At 37.6% G+C, this 19,970-nt stretch overlaps 1 protein-coding gene across 7 annotated transcripts in view; it reads right to left on the bottom strand.

Annotated features, from left to right (window-relative positions):
• MYO16 (myosin XVI) overlaps positions 1 to 19,970 on the bottom strand; it is a 356,972-nt gene that overhangs the window by 14,295 nt on the left and 322,707 nt on the right. For 4 of the 7 annotated variants that reach the window (XM_085215386.1, XM_085215393.1, XM_085215400.1 and 1 more), the window contains exons 33-34: positions 13,828 to 13,989; positions 6,870 to 6,961 (exon numbers count right to left, since the gene is read on the bottom strand). In XM_085215386.1, the coding sequence (XP_085071512.1) occupies positions 6,870 to 6,961; positions 13,828 to 13,989 (254 nt within the window). Of the gene's footprint in view, positions 1 to 3,569; positions 3,714 to 3,772; positions 4,125 to 6,869; positions 6,962 to 13,827; positions 13,990 to 19,970 lie in introns of those variants that run through there. The other 3 variants (XM_085215408.1, XM_085215416.1, XM_010728547.4) reach the window with 3 other exon arrangements.

Below are 19,970 nucleotides of genomic sequence, written 5' to 3'. Positions count from 1 at the left end.
AGAGACATTATATCTTTGCAAAATAAAATTGGTATACAAATCCTGAATAGAGCAGTAGCATAATCTGGCAAAAAATAAAAATAAAAATAAAAATGAAAGAAGGTAGGGAATTTTCAATAATACATGACGGCACACATTCTAGGCCCTCTGATTGCTTGAGCTGGGAATAGAGTGGGACATGTTCAAAACAGGTGAATTTTACTTATTTATTTGAATCATGTGGGCTTTTATTATTTATTTATTATTATTTGGTTTGGCCGAGTTTATCTCTTCACTAGAATTCTGTTATCAGCTACAAAATGACACCTTCCTAGACTGACTGAAATTTCAACTTAATACTGAAATATATTGTTTTTTTTTCTCATAAGAAATATTTCTTTCTCCAGACAGACTGACTATAAACTGCTCTTTAAAGATTTCAGGAGCATCTTCATAATTCAACTCTGATGCTTCAGAAAAAATGATTATGCTCCGGATAGCAACTGTGCCTTTCTGAAGATGAGCTCTGAAAACAAATCACCTATTGCAGATTTCTTCAGAACAGCTGACCAAACAACACTGATATAACTTCCTGCAATTCTCAAAAATCTCCACAGACAGAAACTGTTTCTCACTCTGCTTTTGAAGCAATTACAAAAACCATAATTAAGCCCTGTTTCCTAATATTATGTATTGCCCTTTCTTGAAGAAAAAAAAAAAAAAAGAAAAAAAAAGCCTCCTCTTATGGTCAAATAACATTAGAAGCAAAAATCACTTAATTTACAGGCTGTTAGCTGTGCAAATCCCACCTGTCCTTCATGCATATGGAGGCATGTGAATGAAAGACGGTGAAAGCCACAGGGATCAACTTATTCTCTTTCTTACCAGGCTCTTACAACTCTGAACTCACAGGTACTGACCGTGGAGGCAGGGGAACACCCTCCCATTGAACTCATAATTGAAGCAGCTTCTTATGATAATCCATTGGTCACTGTGGAAGCCCAAGAAGAATCATGACATACTTTGGCCTAGCCCCAGAGCTTGAGGAGGGCACAGGAATGTTTAGGAGGATGTTCCCTTCTCCTCAACAGTCACAGTCTTCCAGTAAGGAAGAAAGGATAACTTACACTTTCCTTTTTGGAGGTCTCAGCAGTCAGAACTAGGACATGCTTGCAGAGGAGGGGAGTGTCTGCCCTCCGAACACTGTTAACACAGCAATATGTGCACCTACCAATGAATTTACAATATGTATCACCTCATACTATTTAATATATAAGGTACATATTTTTTGCTTCTAAAAGAAAGCCGCACTGTATTATAAGTCCCAATTTTTGTCTGGATTTGACATTACAAAGAGAATTCTTTGGTATTGCTGTCAAAACAAATGAAGCAAAACACAACTTACAGACTTACACTGATACAGATTGACGATAAATATGAAACATTCTGTGTCCTCTCTTGGATGTTATATGTTTACAAAGGCATTGGTGATTTTGTTATTACACTAGGCTTGGTTGATTGTGACATTTTTCTTGAAAGATGATCAAAGATTACTTCCAGCTAATAGTCAAACCCAAAAGGTATTAATAACGAATGCTAGAGCCCAGTGTTTAGAAAAAAGTGTGACAAAAGACTGGGGGTAGCAACGCATCACATTCTTGTGCATTCATTTTTTTCAACTTTTGAACAGTCAACAAAAGAAGTGATTGGCAACAAATATTAAATCAAGTAGGAACAAAGGCAGCCCTTGAAACTATAATGAATGTGCAGCTCTTTCTGAGGGAAGAGAGTGCTGAAAGCAATGAGATTTCATGAAATAAGAGCTATGGCTTAAGCTGTAATGAAACAATAAATACATTCTTCATGAATATGAAAAGATATTTCCAATTTTTCATTGTCAGGTGTTGGCTCTTATATTACTGCAATCTGCCAACCAGCGCTATGGGGTTTAAACAAAATAGAAGAGATAAGACTGCAGATTTTTTAATATAGCAGTAAGTGAAAAAAATCATCATTTTTTATCTTACCTCCTACCTTTTGTATGTGACAGATAAAACATGTTTCAGAAGGGGACAACCACTACTAGAAAGGCAGCTGCTTGCTTATTTATGTCTTGTTCTGGAAGTACTTCCACAGGATGCCTGAATGCATGTGCCACCTTATTTCAAATAAGTCAGCTTTCCATCATGAGAAAACTAAGCTGCATAAAGAGACTTTGCATCTGTTAATAAGAATTTTCCTATCCTTTTCCTCTGTTGGCTGGATCTCTAGGACACTCTGCTGTGAACTAACTTATGTAGTAAGCCACCCTATAAATGAAGGTGGATTACTACAATTACTTTTTATTTCAAGAAACATAAATATCACGTTGATGTGTGTATGAAAACAAATGAACATCAAATATGATTTTCCACTTTATTAATGCCTTCGTGCCTCTCTCTTTTCCCACCACCAACTTGTAGTGTATACCTATTTATTTCTCACTTCTTTTCTTCACCTTCCTTTCAGTTCTTTTTTCTTCTCCCTGACTCTTACTTCTTACCTCTTTGTAAATCTCCTGTTCCATAATATTACTTATTATTCTCATTTTATACTTCCTCCAGTCTTCCTTCTCTGAATCATCCCTTATCTGCTGCTGCTTTTCTCCGCACTCCCACCCCACACACCATGCTTATTATTGCTCCAGTCTTTAATGTGCACCTCAATCCCATCTGTTCTTTATCTCCATGTTGTCCATCTTATCCTTTTACAGACAGACCATGTTGTTTCTTGCTGCCCACATAAGAAAGAAGGAGTCTTTTAGCTGGTCTGCTTTTCTTCATCTTCTGTGTCTTTCTCACACCACATCCCACTTCATAGTGAATGTTAATAACAACTTTATAATATTTTTATCAAAAATAGAAAAATACAGTTCTGAATCTGTAAAAAAGAAGACAAGGCTGCTTTGCTTTTGTGCAAGGTCCCAAAGATAAAGTCTTGCCTTTGTTGTCTCTATTTTGTCCTGCTGCTGTTTCTGACATGCCAAACAATTTACATATCTCAACAACCTTTACACTTCTTTTAAAACATAGCTTATAGGAACTATTGATGAGAAGACGCAATAAACATTATCCAGAGAGGAGAGTCCATTGGACTGGCTAAGGAACTGGGAAATTACTGATGTAAAATATACAGAGCACTGAGGAGATATTTTATAAAGCTTTTGTTTGTTTGTTTTCGATGAAGTTTTAGATTCTGCTAAATGACTTCAATTCCGAGTCTCCAATATGCTTTGGATCACTTCCTGGAGCCTGACTAAATAGAAATGACTCTTAGTCATAACAAAATCTTCTACCTGGGCAAGACCTTGCAAAGTCTTGAGCCTGGGTTGTGGCTCCACTACATCCCCTCTCCTGGGGGATGTAAGGATACAGCACAGCCCTGCTGAAAGGGACTTCGGGGCACTGGTGGATGGGAAGCTGGACGTGAACCAGCAATGTGCCCAAACAGTCCAGAAAGCCAACCATATTCTGGGCTGCATCAAAAGAAGTGTGGTCAGCAGAGTGAGGCAGGTGATCCTGCCCCTCTACTCTGCGTTGCTGAAGCCTCACCAGGATCTGTGTCCAGATGTGGAGTCCTCATACAGGAGATATGTGGACCTCTTGGAGCACATGTAGAGAAGGGCCACAAAAATGAACCAAGGGTTGGAACCCCTCTCCTTTGAAGACAGGCTGAGAGAGCTGGAGCTGTTCAGCCTGGGGAAGAGAAGGGAGACCTGACAGTGGCCTTTTAGTACCTAAAGGCAGGCTGTAAGAAGGAAGGAGACAAACCCTTTAGAAGAGTCTGTTGTGAAAGGACAAGGAGAAATGCATTCAAACTTAAAGAGGGAAGGTTTAAACTGGATATAAGAATAAGTTTTTTACAGTAAGGACAGTAAGGCATTGGCATGGGTTGCCCAGAGGTGCTGGATGCCTGGAGACACTCAAGGTCAGGTTGGATGGGGCACTGAGCAACCTTATCAAGCTGTAGGTGTCCCTGTTCACTGCAGGAGAATTGGACTAAATGGCTTCTAATGGTCCTTTCCAGCTCAAACGATTCTCTGATTCAAGATTATGGCACAAATGACCAGAAAAAGCATATCTTCCACTCTGGTGGTTTCTTTGACTCTGGAAGAAAATGATGGGGTAGAGATTCAGGCATGTTTGAAAATGCCAAACAAATCACTGAAGAAATTTTAAAGAATCAGCATTTCAGTAATTTAAAATTAGTAATTTTAAAATAAGCTTGAATGGGGCAGTTTCCTAGTTTTCTGCTGTTCATGGAGCAAGAGGAGCAGCAGAACTACCAGATGGTATTCTGCAGAAGCTGAGTACGCTTGCAGCTGATGAATTTAGGCTTAGATACTAAGAGCAAAGTAGGCTTTTTTATAAGGGCAGATTTGGATATTACTTCTTGCAACACTGTTTTGCTGTAGATTTCCAGTCTGTGTTTTGAAAATTTTGTTTCACAAAGAAAACATAAAACACATGGAACCTAGCATCTTGCCTTGTTGAAAGAATATGTGTATTTCTTTGCTAACAAATAGTTTCTTAAGGATCTTTTATCTGAACAAACTAAAATACATGAAACAAGGTTCAATTTTCAATATTTCAGTTATGATGATACATATGAAGTTCTTTTTGTTCTATGTAGTGTTTGCTTGCAATCTATACAACTGTGCAGCCACAGTACAATATGAAGAGGAAGTTATTAGTTAAAAAATCATACTTTGCTATTCTTGTAAAATGCAAGACCATTCATTTCTAATTAGACAAAATTCAAGGTTTATTTTTAATTTTCTTCCCTTTTTCTTTTTCCTAGCAGAAGAAAGTACAATTCTATTGCATAATTTTAAAATAAGAAATATTTTGTTAATATTTTTAAATCTTATATCAATTTCTGTCTTTTTTTCATCCTGACAAAAACTAACCTTTAAGTTATAATGACTCTAAAAAAGTAGCATTTGTGGCCAATATTGAACTTGCTTTTTTCCAGCAGATTCTATTTTAGAATCATAGAATCATAGAATTAAGGTTGGGAAAGACCCACAGGATCACCCAGTCCAACCATCCACCTATCACCAATAGTTCTCACTAAACCATGTCCCTCAACACGTCAAACGTTCCTTGAACACCTCCAGGGTCGGTGACTCCACCACGTTCCTGGGCAGCCCATTCCAGTGCCTGACCACTCTTTCATAGTAGTATTTCTTAACGTCCTGCCTAAATCTCCCCTGGTACAGCTTGAAGCTATTCCCTCTAGTTCTATCACTGGAGAAGAGCCTGATCCCCAGCTCATTTCAGCCTCCCTTCAGGTAGTTATAGAGAGCAATAAGGTCTCCCCTGAGCCTCCTCTTCTCCAGACTGAACAATCCCAGCTCCTTCAGCCGTTCCTCAAAAGTCCTGTGCTCCAGACCCCTCACCAGCTTTGTTGCCCTTCTCTGGACACGCTCCAGGGCCTCAATGCCTTTCTTGCAGTGAGGGGTCCAAAACTGAGCACAGCACTCGAGGTGCGGCCTCATCAGGGCTGAGTACAGGGGGACAATCACTTCCCTGTTCTTGCTGGCAACACTGTTTCTGATGCAAGCAGAGAATGATCAATTAAGATGTTTTTATGTGCTTAATATTCTATATTGGTAATAGCTTCCAAAATGTTTGTTAAGATTGTTGATAGATGCTAAGCTGAAGAACCTGCTCTCTAAAAGTTGTAGTTTTGCAGGTTTGCATAGTGCAGAAAGTTTCAAGCAGTGACACAGGTAGTTATCACCTGATGTGACAACATGATGGTACTGTAAGCCACAGTACCTAGACTTCCATTGGATGCCTATGAGCCTGTGACAAAAGTGAAATTAACTCCTGTCACTTCAGTAAGGAATGATCAGAGAGATATTAAACAAATACATAAATATTAGAAGTCCCTGAAGTTTCCTTTAGCTGAAATGACAGTGTCAGCCAAGAACTCGAGGACTCAGTCTATGTTTCTCTCTCTAAAGCAATTAGTCAATCAGTGCTTTTAAAGATCTGTGAAACAATCTGTCCTATTTCATACGTCTGTACAAGAACTACTTTAAAGTGATTAGGTAACTGCACCAAAGCCTGGCAAACACTTTTACAATAGGCTTGTATACTGTTAAGAGAAACTGGTGGTATGCTAGGAAATGTCAGCTGTAATTAAAACCAATCATTTTCAAATACATTGCAGGCTTTCAAAATAGTGAGGGATGCTTTTTACAGAAAGAATTTTAAGCCCTGTGAGCATGGACTTTTTAAAAATTGTTTTTAATGTGTTTTGTTTTGTTTCCTTTTTCTTCTTTTTTTTTTCTTTTTCTTTTTTTCATTTTCTTCTTGTAATACCATTTTGGAAGATGTTTACTGTCATTATGGCAGTTGCATCAAAAATCACTGGACTGCATTGTTCCTTCTGTGAACTTGCCACAGTTCTTATTAAGGTTGCATTTAAGGATCGTCCCTGCATGTAATTCTGAGTACATGGCATGGAATATGTTTTAAAGATTCGTGAGACACTTTGCCAACTATCTATTTACTGAAAAGTGACATTTTGAAGTACTGAACTGAAATTGTGTTCAGCTTTTGGCGAGTAGCGTTGGAAGGATCAAATATAGAAGTTTGAACATGGTTTAAACTTTCTTCTAATATAAAGCATTTAAATATTGCAGATTAATTTAATTGATGGCAGTATTTTGATTCTGATTTTTGTCCTTAGCTCAATATAAACCTGTAAGAGAAGCATTTTTCAATATCCAACAAATAGATTTGAATCAAGAAAGCTTTTAACATGCAGGTACTATTAATTTTTACTTCCTTATGGAGTAAAAATTACTCTTTCCATTAGAAGATCAATGATATTTTTACCTGGGTAGTGTGGCTCTCCCTATGTCTTTGAATCGATGAACCTGCTGTAGTGCTGGCTGACAGTCTTGAATATTCATTTTCCTCTGGTATACCTAAAGAAGAACAATAATAATTTATTTTCTAATCTGACATTTATGAATTGGTTGATTTCAGCTCAAGATTCAAAATACTCTGACATATTTTACAACAAAGGAATGATAAATGTCACACATTTGCCTGGGTGTTTACTTCTTCTGTGCTTACGAAAGCTGGAAAGGTTACTGTTTATCAAGTACACTATCGTAAGTATGTATGTTGGTTTACAGAAATTGCACTGGAAGAGCCTACAAATAGCATACTACCTACATGACACTGGCCAGGGATTCCTCCTGCAATGCAGAAATCCCTGGTTCCTCTTCCCCTGGCTTCTTTTCATCACAGAAGCAATGCAAATGGAATGCAAAATGGACCCAAGGTCTATTCACACACTGATGTCTCTAGTCACGTGGGAAAGTCAATAGCTCCAGGTTTTACAACTTCATCTCCTCAGGACTGTAGGGCTTTTTTGTGTAACTGTTGTATTTATTGTGCACTCTCCATGTGGGAAATAGCTGTCCAAAATTCTAAAGTGTAAAAACCAATGTGAAAGAGCCAGGCACACCCTCTGGCGTCAAAATAAATGAGCAACTCTGTGCAGTGACCACAGAGCGAGGCTCATAGCCAGCATTTCCCATCACTTCTGCTGGAGTGGAAAGACTACTCCCACAGCACTGTCAGTGGATCTGGAAGACGAGATCAAGGGAAACAAAGGCAGAAGCAGAAATACAGTGAGCCCACAATAGGCGTTATTAAGCTCCTCACAAACTCACAGACGCCATAGTAGGTCTGGCACCTGACAATTTTATTACTGCTCAGTGCAGCATTTATTCCAGTTTTTCATATTCCTATGGCATCCTTAAACAGCATATCACTATTCCTTCTTTCGCCAGAGTTGGCCATCAGGAGAAAAGGATTAATCCTGTCAGGAGATAATGAAAGTTGAATTGTCCTCAGCAGATTACCAACGATAACATCTAATCTGAATTTGGGTGGGAGTAGATGACTTATAAAGGTTCTTTTCCAACCCAAACTGTTGTGCGACTCTACCAACTGTCAGACTCGACTAGTTACCTTTTGGGTGGTTAAAACTAGAGAAGGTGAATCTGTGCCTAGGTAGCTAACTGTGAGATAAACAAAAATGAGGTGAACCCCACTCTTTGTGTACTGTACACAACAGAATTGTAATGGAAATAATTCAAAAGTTCAAATGCAATGAATCATAAACTAGTTACGAGATTATGTACTGTACTACTCATAGTTCAGCTTCATGTTCCTGTTCAGTTTCTTGCTCAGTCATGAAACTGGCATAGAAATACACGATGAAACCTCTTCCAAGCCTCTATTTTCTATATAAAAAAATGCTTATTTTTTTTATTTTGATAAATGAGTATTAATTCTTATATGGTTAGTGATGTATGATTTAACTCATGCAAATAAAAAAATGAATTATTTCATAAAATAACCAGATTTTCTGAGAGAAACAGAACAAAGAGTTTTAAAGAGAGTGAATGATCCTTATATAATCCTTATTCCTTTCTCACTGTTAGTTTCCTCCTTATACTGTTGCATATCCATAGCTTTGTAGCTAAGGACAGCTGTTTTTTTTTTTTTTTTTTTTTTTTTTTTTTTGTATTGTTCTTCTGAATGGAGCTTGTGGAAACTATTCCTAAATTTTGATCTTCTTCTACAGCTTCAAACCACCTGGACTTTCTTTAGACAAATACAGGCAGTGAAATGGCCAAAAGCCCTCATTGCAGCTGTGGAGATAGAACAAACTTTGTGAGAATCCAGCTCTTCAGATCTACCCAAAGCAGACAGGGCATCTGAGCATTTTCTCTCAATGCTTTGAACAATGTTTTGTTTCAAGGTGGGGTTCTTTCTTTTTGAAGCTGGTGGTGATGGATGTGAGGTATTATGTATAAACTGGAAAGTCTGACATTCACATTCTCCAGTATACTAGGTTTGTCAAATACACGTTGTCACTATTCCTTTCTTATATTTACTGAAGTCAGTAAACAAACCCTGCTCTACAACATAATATTTGCCCTGAGCAAAATCACTTTTTTTTTTTGTAAAATGAAATGCTTGAAATAAATGTGGGGTTTTTTTTGAGATTTCCCTCTAAAAATGTTTTTGTCAACACAATTTTTTTTTACAATAATAAAAAATTAACCACATTTTAATGCAGAATGCCTTTTTATGTTATGTGTTCTTAATTTAACTTGAATAAAAAATATATTGTAAATTATTTGCAAATTATAGACACTTGTAAAAGAACAAAAAATTTTCCTAGACCAGTAGCATGCTTTTGAAAAAGATATTGCTTCTGCATTATATCCATACACTTAGGGATCTATGGTGCACGATAGCCTTGAGCTAAGAATATCAGTGATTTTCTATGAAAAGCACTTTGATAAGCAGTCTTATCAAATAAATAAAGTTTCCATGTACAGCAACAGCATGTCAACACAGACTAAGCAGAAGCTTAGTGGAGTTTGGAAAGATAAATGGAGTAGTTGATTGCACTCTAAAAGTTTTCCTTTACGTGCACCTAAGTAAATATTTGGATACCACAGTTGTGCACTGAATAAGACCTTGCTTAATTCAGCACAAGGTTGGAAGCATCAGTTTAGGGGGCAGGGGGCAGAACTACAAAAATGCAGGTTAATGAGAAGTACAGGCTGGAGCACAAATTCTGTCATCAGGAGTGGGTTAAACTATTCTCAAGTCATCACAGTAAATGCTCATGTCTGTGTCACAGGGACATTCTACAAGGTTGTTTCCTGTGACACCTCTCTCATTCTGTGATTTCCTAGACTGATGGCAACTCATTGCCTACTGTGCTAAGATCAAGTGGTAAGTTCCTATATATCATGCAGCAGACTGTAGTCCACAGATGATCTGCTTAGAGAAAACAGCCACCTTCTTGGCAGCTAAAGTTAGGCAAGATTCATCCCCTCAGCAGAATAATATACAGGGCTCTTAATGAAACAGTCAGGTTCTTGACAGCTGATCAAAATGAACTATACAGTGAGTCCATTCACATGTATCTTCACACAACAAACAGTGGGCCTCAGACGTAGCTGAAGAGCAGAGGAACAAGCAGCAAAGGTTCCTTGGAGAGATAGCAGGGTGCTAATGGTGCTGGATGCTTGGCACAGTGCAAAGTGTGTGCCTGTGTGCCCACTGGGCGTTATGCAGCACATTCAGTCTCCCGTGGTCCAAACGGGCAGTGTCATCTATGTAGAATCAATTCTAGATTTCAGTTGGATCACAGTGGTAAGTACCTCTACAGCAGTCCACTGGGGGTAAAAAAAACTGTCATATACCCAGGGATTTTCTTCTTTTCATTAACCAAAGGTTCAAGCACCTCCATTTCATTATTAGTTGTCAAATTTAATCATTTCACTTAATAATTAAACACTCCTCTATATATCCCATTAAGTACAAGGTGAAAATAAACAACTACATTTCACAACATTTTTTTCTGCTGTGTCTGAACGTTTCCCACTTAATTTGATGTTCTGAGTGATTTAGGATCACAGATTTCAGCACTGTAACATAGAAGATTATTTATTATAGGCTTTCTGATGACTGTTTGCATTTGGAAAAGAAAATAATTTTTAAAAAAATGTTTCTTTTAGACTGAAAATCTGGTAGGTGTGGAAGGTTTGTAGAAGACAAGCCACATGGTCATAGTACAGAATTGTAGAAAGCTGTTACTAATAATATTATAGACAAAAAGAAGTGGATTACAGTATATAAAATGAAAAACAATCTTATTAAAACTGCAGGTTAACAGCAGTCCCAGAAATTAAACTCAGCTTCTCAGAGCAACACAGCATTAATCTGTTTGGAAGCTGAGCTAGCCAGTCTTTTAGTCGCTTAGAAATGGTTTTCTGAAGAATCATCGGGTTAGACATAAGATTAGCATCTTGGTCAAAGGGACTATTCTTATGACCTTAGTGACTTTTAAGTTTCATGATGCTTCAGAGAAAATGGTGGTGACACTTGTCGGTATTAAGTCATGTGATGTTGCACAAATCTAGGTTTTCATACTAACAGTGAAAAGTAGGTTATACAGTTCCGCTGTGTAGCAATGGGAAGCAAATTATTTTATGCTCACAAGTTTTGTAATCTCGGCATCAACGAACTAATAACACATATCAAGTTTTGCTCACTGCAAAGTTAGAGGAATCTTGTATACAGTAATAAAAAATGAAGTATTAAACATGAAAATAGCTCATGGAACATTCAAAAATCAAAGAGTCACAGAATCACAGGAATTGGAAGGGACTTCAAGAGATCATTGAGTCCAGTCTACCTGCTAAAGCAGGTACCTTACAATAGGTAGGTATATCAGTGGTGCCTACACATTTCACACAGATTTTAAAATCAAGATGTTGAAGTAGAATCCTGGAAGGATTTTTACTTTTAAGAAAAGTGTTTTACAATTCACATAATCTAAGTACAACTGAAAATTTCATTTTGTTAGTGCTTTCCATTATTATTAATGCTATCTGAAAAAGTGGAATTCCATGCCACAGATTTTATTTTTTTATTTCGGTCTTTTGTGTCAGGGTAAAACTAAAGCTTATAACATTTCTACAACAGCCTGATAGCCAAGATGTAGATTTGAACCTTAAAATACCACAAATAATGTTAATCCCTTGCCAAGCACAGTGAGCAGAAACCAAAACCATTCCTTATGAAAGCTGCATCAAAATCAGCAACCTTCTATTGAAAGTTTGAGTTTGATGCAGTGATGTTTTTTAATGGAAAAAAAATACTGGAAAATTCCACTGCACATTACACCTTTATGATTGAACTTTCCATTTTACAAATAGTTTAAAAATAATTTGTTTATGCATAATAGATTCAGTGTGTTATCGATATGAATAGCCCTGGCAACTAGTAGTTGCAAACACACTAATAAAAAACTTCACACAATTGAAAGCACTTATCTCACCTACCAGTTGGCCTTCTATTCAAGCAACGACCATTTATTTCACTAACTGCGATCATTTGCTAACTTAACTATAATCATCACAAATTAGAAACATAAAGCATCACTTCATTTCTAAGCTGAAAAAAATGCAGCTCTTGTGATTAAACTCCCAGTTAAGGGATCTGGGGATAAAATGATTGCTCTTATAAAAAACTGATCTCCCGCAGGCCCCATTAGGACATCAGAATATATGATTAAAATCCTACATAGAAAGGAATCAAAGTCTTGGTCTACCCACAGATTTTGTGTTAATATAACAGTCTGACTGTTATGCATTTGGAAAACATACTCCCTCCTCCCTAAATTGTTGTATTGATACAAATGGGGACACAGTTATAATGGACAAAGATGCCTTTTTCTTCTATTACAGTGTGTTCCCAGTTCCACACAGGAATGAATGTACCTCTACACTCCTATGACTTCTCAAACTGGATGAATTTTCTGCTTTGATTATCAGAGAGAGCAGGAAGAATTATTTTGGCCAACAATTGCAGAATGAATTTCCCTGGAAAAAAAATGAATTATTTAATTTTGAAATGCTTCATTTCATAAAGCTTGATTTTTATTTTTTTTTTCATTTCAAAACCTGAGGATTTTTTAAGTAAAGCATACCTGGAACATGAAATATTCCTGATAAACTTGATTTTTCAGTTCAAACCTATGCATATTAAATAGCTCTAGCTTTTGATTTTTTTTAAGGATAGTATATTTGGAAAACAAAATGTAGTATTACACTTGATACTTTATTCCTTCAAATTTTCCAGTGTTGTTTGCAAGTTACAAACTATATTCCACATTATGTGCACCTCCACCCTAAGCATTAAAGGCCATACAGCTGCTCTACTTAGGTAAACAATATTCAGATTTAAGTTTTTGGTAAGAAGATAGCCATATGCAGTGCCACACATATATTTAGACATTTCCTTCTCCACTTCCCATCAAAATAATTATGGCTGAAGGAGCTGGGATTGTTTAGTCTGGAGAAGAGGAGGCTCGGAGGAGACCTCACTGCACTCTACAACTTCCTGAAGGGAGGCTGTGATGAAGAGGGGTTTGGCCTCTTTTCCCAGGCAACAAACAGGATCCGAGGAAATGACCACAAGTTGTACCAGAGGAGGTTTAGATTAGACATAAGGAAGAACTTCTTCTCTCAGAGAGTGGTCAGGCACTGGAATGGCCTGTCCAGGGAGGTGCTGGAGTCGCTGCCCCTGGCAGTGTTCAAGAGGTGTCTGGATGAGGAGCTGCGAGATATGGTTTAGTGCTTGTGGTAGCAATGGTAGTGGGAGGATGGTTGGAATAAACTATCTTGCAGGTCGTTTCCAACCTTGTGATTCTATGATTCTATGATAGCTTTCTTTTTGTCTCATTTTATATTCATAGTTGTGTAATCACATGATCTGATTCTCCATAATACGGGTGTTATAACTTTAGGTTTATGCTTATAGGACCTTGAAAGATTTAATTTGGTCACTCTTCTTGCACCGTTTTGATCATTTTGATGCAATTACATATAATTTGCCATTCACTAGCAAGGCACTTGTACCAATGGGAGATCCTGATTTTCCATTTTCTCTTCCATTTTTCTTGATTATAGAATCAGAAGCCACAAATCTCAGTTCTCCTTAGGCTGTTTACAGACTTGGAGCTGAGGTAATTACAACTTCCTCAACAGAGGCTGTTTCATTTTTTTCACATTCAGCTTTTATTGCAGATGAGCTTATCAGTTCATACACACAAAGTTAAGCCAGTTCCAGAAACAGAGATATTTCACAACTCAAGAGATTCCAGCTTGACTGTATCTTTAAAAGCGCACTGAAAGGCACACTTCAGCAATTTTATGTTAGAAGAGATTTGGGATTAAAAAATGCTTACCATTTGATACTGAATTTCCATTTTCAGCAGTCACAGAACTGGACAGTGGATTAGAAGACTGAGTTCTATGATTATTTGCATTTTTATCCTGCGTTTCTGACCCAATATCTGATGCATTTGGATCTTCTCTGCTCCTCAAGTTCAGGTTAGTTTCAGCACCTGCTATAGAGAAAAGGCTTGTCAGCTTCCAATTTGCCAGTGGCTTTCACACAGAAATAGACACAATTAACTTTGAGAAACCAAATTACTTTATCAAATCAATTTAATTAATCGCTAAGTTCACTAGACCAGCAATAAATGTGGAAGGTTCAAGTAAATTACTTTAGCAGGGTTCTTTTTTTTTTTTTTTTTGCAAGTGTTCCACCTGTAGCCATTTAAAGTTTATGAAATTGAAAGCTTTAACAAAATTTTATTTGTACTGTTTCCCTCCACATATACATCAGCTGAAAAAACTCCACGTTTGTACTGACCCTATCTTAGGATCTATTCTATGTCACAGAAGTTTGTATACTGCTGTCATCACTGCAATGTCTTTTACCATCACATTAGGTCAGAACAATAACAGCTAAAACATGGCTTTATTCTTTTCTTTCATTTCCCCCCCTTGAAAAATGAGAAAGCCTTTAACACAAAACCATAAGTAGCAACATTCCTGCCAGCAAGGCCTCCCCATGGGCACTATTTACCCTGCCTCAGGGCTTTCCAGCCATCAGTTGTCACTTTCTATAACATTCTGGATTTTCAAGTCATTGCTTCTAGTTAAATTTCTTCAAGATACCACAAGGAGCCCTGGTCCTGGAGTAGATCACAGGCTGCATACAGTACATATTTCCTCAAAGAAAAGGGCAAAATTCTCTTTTCTTCTTTCCATCTTGACTGAGGGCCGAGGGGACTGAGAGACAAGGCCAGGAATGGTGCCCACTGCGCATCCGGCACCTGAGGTGATCCCCCCTCTGCTGATCTGTGGCAGCCCCAGTGAGATTGCTTTAAGTGCTGCACTGGCAGGGCTCTCTGGCTAGCTCCATTTCAGCTCCCCTAATTCCCTCCACCCACTGGGAGCTGGCATTAGCTGCAAGTCTGATGCATAGTGGCTCATCTGTGTACAGAGGCCCTCATTTAGCACTTTAAAATGGAAACACTTCCTCTGACAGTCCTCAAAGAGCTTGCTTTTGGGTGGGTCTGCTTAAGTTTTGTCATAATAAGAGCAACAACTGATGGAAGTCAAAAGACTAGCTATTAAAACCAGTGTTATAGCATTCACTTGTATGTCCAGTGACATTCTCAGCTCTCTCAAAATGCAATATATACTTTTAAGTGTCAAGCACATAAGGATTTTTCAAGGGGAGAGGAAAAAAAAACCTTCTCCACAGTATAACAGATACTTTTCCTGCAGATTCTCAAACTTAATATTGAGTGCACGGTCAACTTTCATTTTCATACCTAAACTGAAAAAAAAAAACCCTTGAGTTACAAAGTACCAACATTCCTTTGAAACAAATTCATGAAATGAAAACTATACTTCCATTTTGATTGACTTGAAATGTTTCCTTTCACTGAAAAGGGCTTTCTTAGTTGTGTTTAGCTTTCAGTTATCTAATACTGAATCTTTCTTAACATTTCCTTTTCTAACAAAAAAGCTGTCTTGAAAAGTCAAAAAGTTCATTTCCAAGCTGTCAGAATAAAATATTTCAATGTTTTTTTTTTTTTATTTCCTTTCTTGCCCTCATTCCCTGATCCTCACTGGTTGCCAGATCTGATTGGAGTACTTCGGTGGTGCTGTTTCATAAACTGCATATTTAGGCAAAAGTGCTATGCACTTAAAAAATTAGGCCACCTCTACTCGCAGTAAGTGATTTGGGGCAGGCGGCAGAACTGGAGTCTGAGCTAGAAAATGCATGCAGCACAATTATAAGAGCATGCCTGATTTAGCTTTTGTGCAAGCAAGTTGACTGAAAAATGTGTCTTTGCAGCTTGCATTTAATTTGTCTGAAAAGGAAATGTCACTTTTGGATGTTAATAGTCAGTGCACTTGCGTATAGATCATAATCCACCTACATAATTATTGTGCCACCTTTTACATAAAGAGTCTCAGAGTAAGTGGCTGGGATCCTTAGTTTTCTTGATACCCAAAAGATTTACTGATTTGCCTGACATCTGCAATTCATTTGACTGTGCAAGTAGAAAGACATTTTCTTGCATTCCTACTCTGTAGAAGCCTTTTGTTTCATGGGTACATTGTTATCTTTTCACAGCATTCATGAAGGGCTCTCAGAAAAAAACAACAAATAATATATATAAATATATCTTTTCTCCTTTGTACTAAACAGTGTTGTGGATATTTACGACCGAGTGAAAATCTCATAATAAACTGGCAGAAACAAGTAGTGGACAAACAAAATACCTTTTGAGACAGCTATTTACATAGAAATATGCTATCCCATTCACTCTATTCAGTCCCTGTAACAAATGTACATCTTCAATTACTTAATCATAGAATCGTGAAATTGCAAAATCATAGAATGGCTTAGGTTGGAGGAAACTTTAAAGATCATTTAGCACTAACCTCCTGCATTGAGCAGGGTTGCCAGCAACCAGATCAGGTTGCCCAGGATTCCATTCAACCTCGCCTTGAATTCCTCCAGAGATGGGGCATCCACAACCTCCCTGGGCATCCTATGCCAGCAGGCGCTTCACCATCTTCTAAGTAAAAGTTTCTTCCTAACATCTAAATCTCACCTCTTATAGTTTGTAGCCATTCCCCCTTGTTCTATCATTACCAGACTGTCTAAAAAGCTGCTTCTAAGCTCCCTTCAAGTTCTGGAAAGCCACAATTAGGTCTCCTCATAGCCTTCTCTTCTCCAACCTAAACAATAGAAGGATACAATAAAGAAAAAACACTTTGCAGTGCCTTATTTCCTTAATCTTGTGGGCAGAAGTCTGTATTCTGTTTCAAAATAATCTGGATTGTATAAAGGTGATCATGCTGATTTTCTATATATAGACATCTGCAGCTCCTTGTTGGAGCAGAGATGTGAATCTCTGGGAGAAGTGTAAACACGTATGTTGGCTAACTTCTAAAAGACTCCTGGAGAGGCTGGAGTTTATCCCTAGCAAATACGTACCGGTTATTTATTTTTGACTTTGTGTAAAATGGGTGAGTTTCTTAAGAAAATCTCTTTTATAGATAGGATAACAAGTGGATACTTAAGTCAGGTTTAACCAGGGTACTGTCCAGCACTGCAGAACTTACATAGGATGACTGGGCAATCCAGGCTGGAATTGGGTGTCCCTCTTTGCTGTCTTCCTACTACCTAAAACATTTGCTGAGCATAAAAAATGCATCTCCTGACTTCTTGTCATAACACTTCTGTTCCACACAGAGAAGCATTGCACAGCAATATCTTAGACAGGAATGCTGTGAACAACTGTAAAAGATATAGGGAAGTACGCTGATAACACTTATTGACAAGAGTTATTGAAAAATTTCCCAATTCTAATTTTATTCATCAAATACTCATCTGAAATTCATTTTACCCTCATGCATTCTCAGTCATCTGATACAGTGGCTTAGATTTTTCACCACGTTAAAATCTACCTCCTGCTGCTGCCACGAACCCCAACCTTCTGGAACTATCACGAATACTTTAGGAGAAGAAAAAAAGAAACTATGTTTCCTGTTGCACATCTTCACCAACCGAAGCTTTTTGTGCAGACTTGTACTTTGCTGTTCTCACCAGATGCATGGATGATCTACCAAAATCTTCCACTGTTTTTTTGTTTGTTTTGCTTTGTTTTTGTCTTGTTTTGTTTTGTTTTGTTTGTAACAGCATTTTAACAATTGCCAGCCAGTAAGAAATGTTATTTGAAGAGTCATCCATGCCTACTAGTGAGACACTAGCTACAGAGAAGTATCAGCTGTAAGAGCATGGTAGGAGTTCACGATTATAAAAGGAATATAAGCTCTAAGTGAAAATATACAGACTGTTTGCAACTGCGAGCAGCATTTGGACTATTATTTTGGCAAACTTAATCTGCCAAAAACGTATCTCTGACTGGGTCAAATTCTGCTTTGACTAATCTTGCAGTTAATGAAGATGTATGGATAGTAAGGATGTATATGGACTGGGAGCAGAATTTGTCCCTCAATTGCAAAATAGTTAAATACAACTGAAAGCAAGGTCATGTACAGTGTTTTTAATCACAGTAAGACAAATGAAAGTGTAACAGTTATTTCCTTACAAGCAAGCTCTGTATTCCAGTAAGCCCATAATTAACTGTATCAACAGTACTTGAAAAGTGTAGAAGGAAATGCATGCAAAAGAGGCAGGTAGTGAAATCCATATTTGCATGCTAGTCTCAGTGTTCCTCAAAGAGACTAAAGAGTTTAAAACTCATAAGGCATCAGATGAACTTAGTTTCACTTACTTTGGAATAATAAATTCAGAGTATGGCAGTCACGGACATGATTTAACATATGATTCTATGTCTGCTTTTTATTTTCATTTTTGAATTATTATTTCTCTTTTAAAAGAAAGCCAATACACTGAAAGACTAAATGGGATAACTTTGTGTCAGAAGACCAAACTGAACTCTTGTAATTGAGCTCCAAATAAATGAGTTCCAAATACCATAATACAATGACCTTTTTTTCTCAAGCATAAAATGTAGGATTCCAAACACTACAGTTATTTCAAGTAGTATTTAGGCTGAATTAATGGTGTTATCACCAAATTATAAAATAAACTAGTACAGGCTCTATTCAAATGACAGACTAAAGTGGAATACTGAAACATTTTGAGGGATTATTAATTTTGTAAGGAAACTATATATTTAGCCTGTTTAATAAAATCTAAAGCAAAGTATAAATCAATGATTGATATCAGCATTTAGGTGTAATCACCATAGACTCTGCAGCAAGACAGGAGAAACAATGTTATTAAAAACCCAGCAGTAGCTCACCTGATTGAATTGCAATTTACTTTTCTGTCAATGCCCTTTTTTCTGCCCTTCTTTCTTTAAAAACAGGCACATCCGTACTTTTATCTGTCCGTTTATGCTTTTTTTTCAAATACTTCTTTTAGCATTTAGTGCTCATTTACAGTCTGACAGAAAACTCATTAATAACAACAGAAGGCCTCCACTGCTTCCAGTGGGTTTTGGATCAGATTCATGCTTACCTTGGATGCTTTGTGCAGTGCTGCCAGAGCATTGAGCGATTCATGATGCAGGGTAAATACAGAGTGCCTACTACTTATTCTGTCCTGGTAATTTAAATGTGTTCACAACTGTTCTCTGGCCCTGAGGCAAATGGTAAGAGATCCATGTCTATGCTATTAAACATACTTGTCCTCCACAGCAGACAAACCGCATCCAAGCTGTCTGCTGGGAATAGTCCCTGGCCTGTGCCATTTCCTGAACCATGCCCAGATCTGCCTGGAAGGGGGGCCTGTCTGCCAGCTCCAAAACCATGCCAGAGACTGCTTGAACAATTTGGCTGCCCAGATGATTGAGTTGCCATACCCTGACATTGGCTCATCTACGAAAATAAACACAGCCCTTTGCCTTGACTAGTTCCTGCAATCAGAAATGAATGGTCAATATTAAGTCCATCTCAGGAGAAAAGAATAAAATAGTCAAATAGTCAAAAAAAAAAAAAAAAAAAAAAAAAAAAAAAAGAACCTCAGACAGGACGAGGCTAGTGGACAACCAAACAGCTGCAGAGACTCTGCTGAAGTCATGTGCAGAAGTTTCATCTTCACTTGCGCAAGGGCAGTCTCTAATGATAAAGGGAAGGCAAGTTTCCTCAGTTTTACTCCAGAGTAAACAGAAGTCATATGACATACAAGGGCGTATACCCCTCTTGAACAGATCTGACACATATCCGGATCAGTCTTTCACAGCACACATTCCACTTCTTTATTAAACGGAGAGCACAGGCTATGTTCTCAAACAAGGAATTCCTGTGTCACCAGCTAAGCTAGATGTGTCTCTGTCCTAACACAGAAACAACCTCTGTCCTGGTCCACAAATGATCAGTCCCATAAACTAAAATCCACAGTTATCATAGAAAAAGCTTAATACCTTTTCCACGAATATTTTTCAACCTACAAAAATATGTAAGACATTATGGAAAGAAGCATATG

The sequence above is a fragment of the Meleagris gallopavo genome, chromosome 1, assembly GCF_905368555.1.
Source record: "Meleagris gallopavo chromosome 1, MGAL_WU_HG_1.1, whole genome shotgun sequence".
Classification (NCBI taxonomy): Eukaryota; Metazoa; Chordata; class Aves; order Galliformes; family Phasianidae; genus Meleagris; species Meleagris gallopavo.
This window is presented reverse-complemented; position numbering and strand designations above follow the sequence as displayed.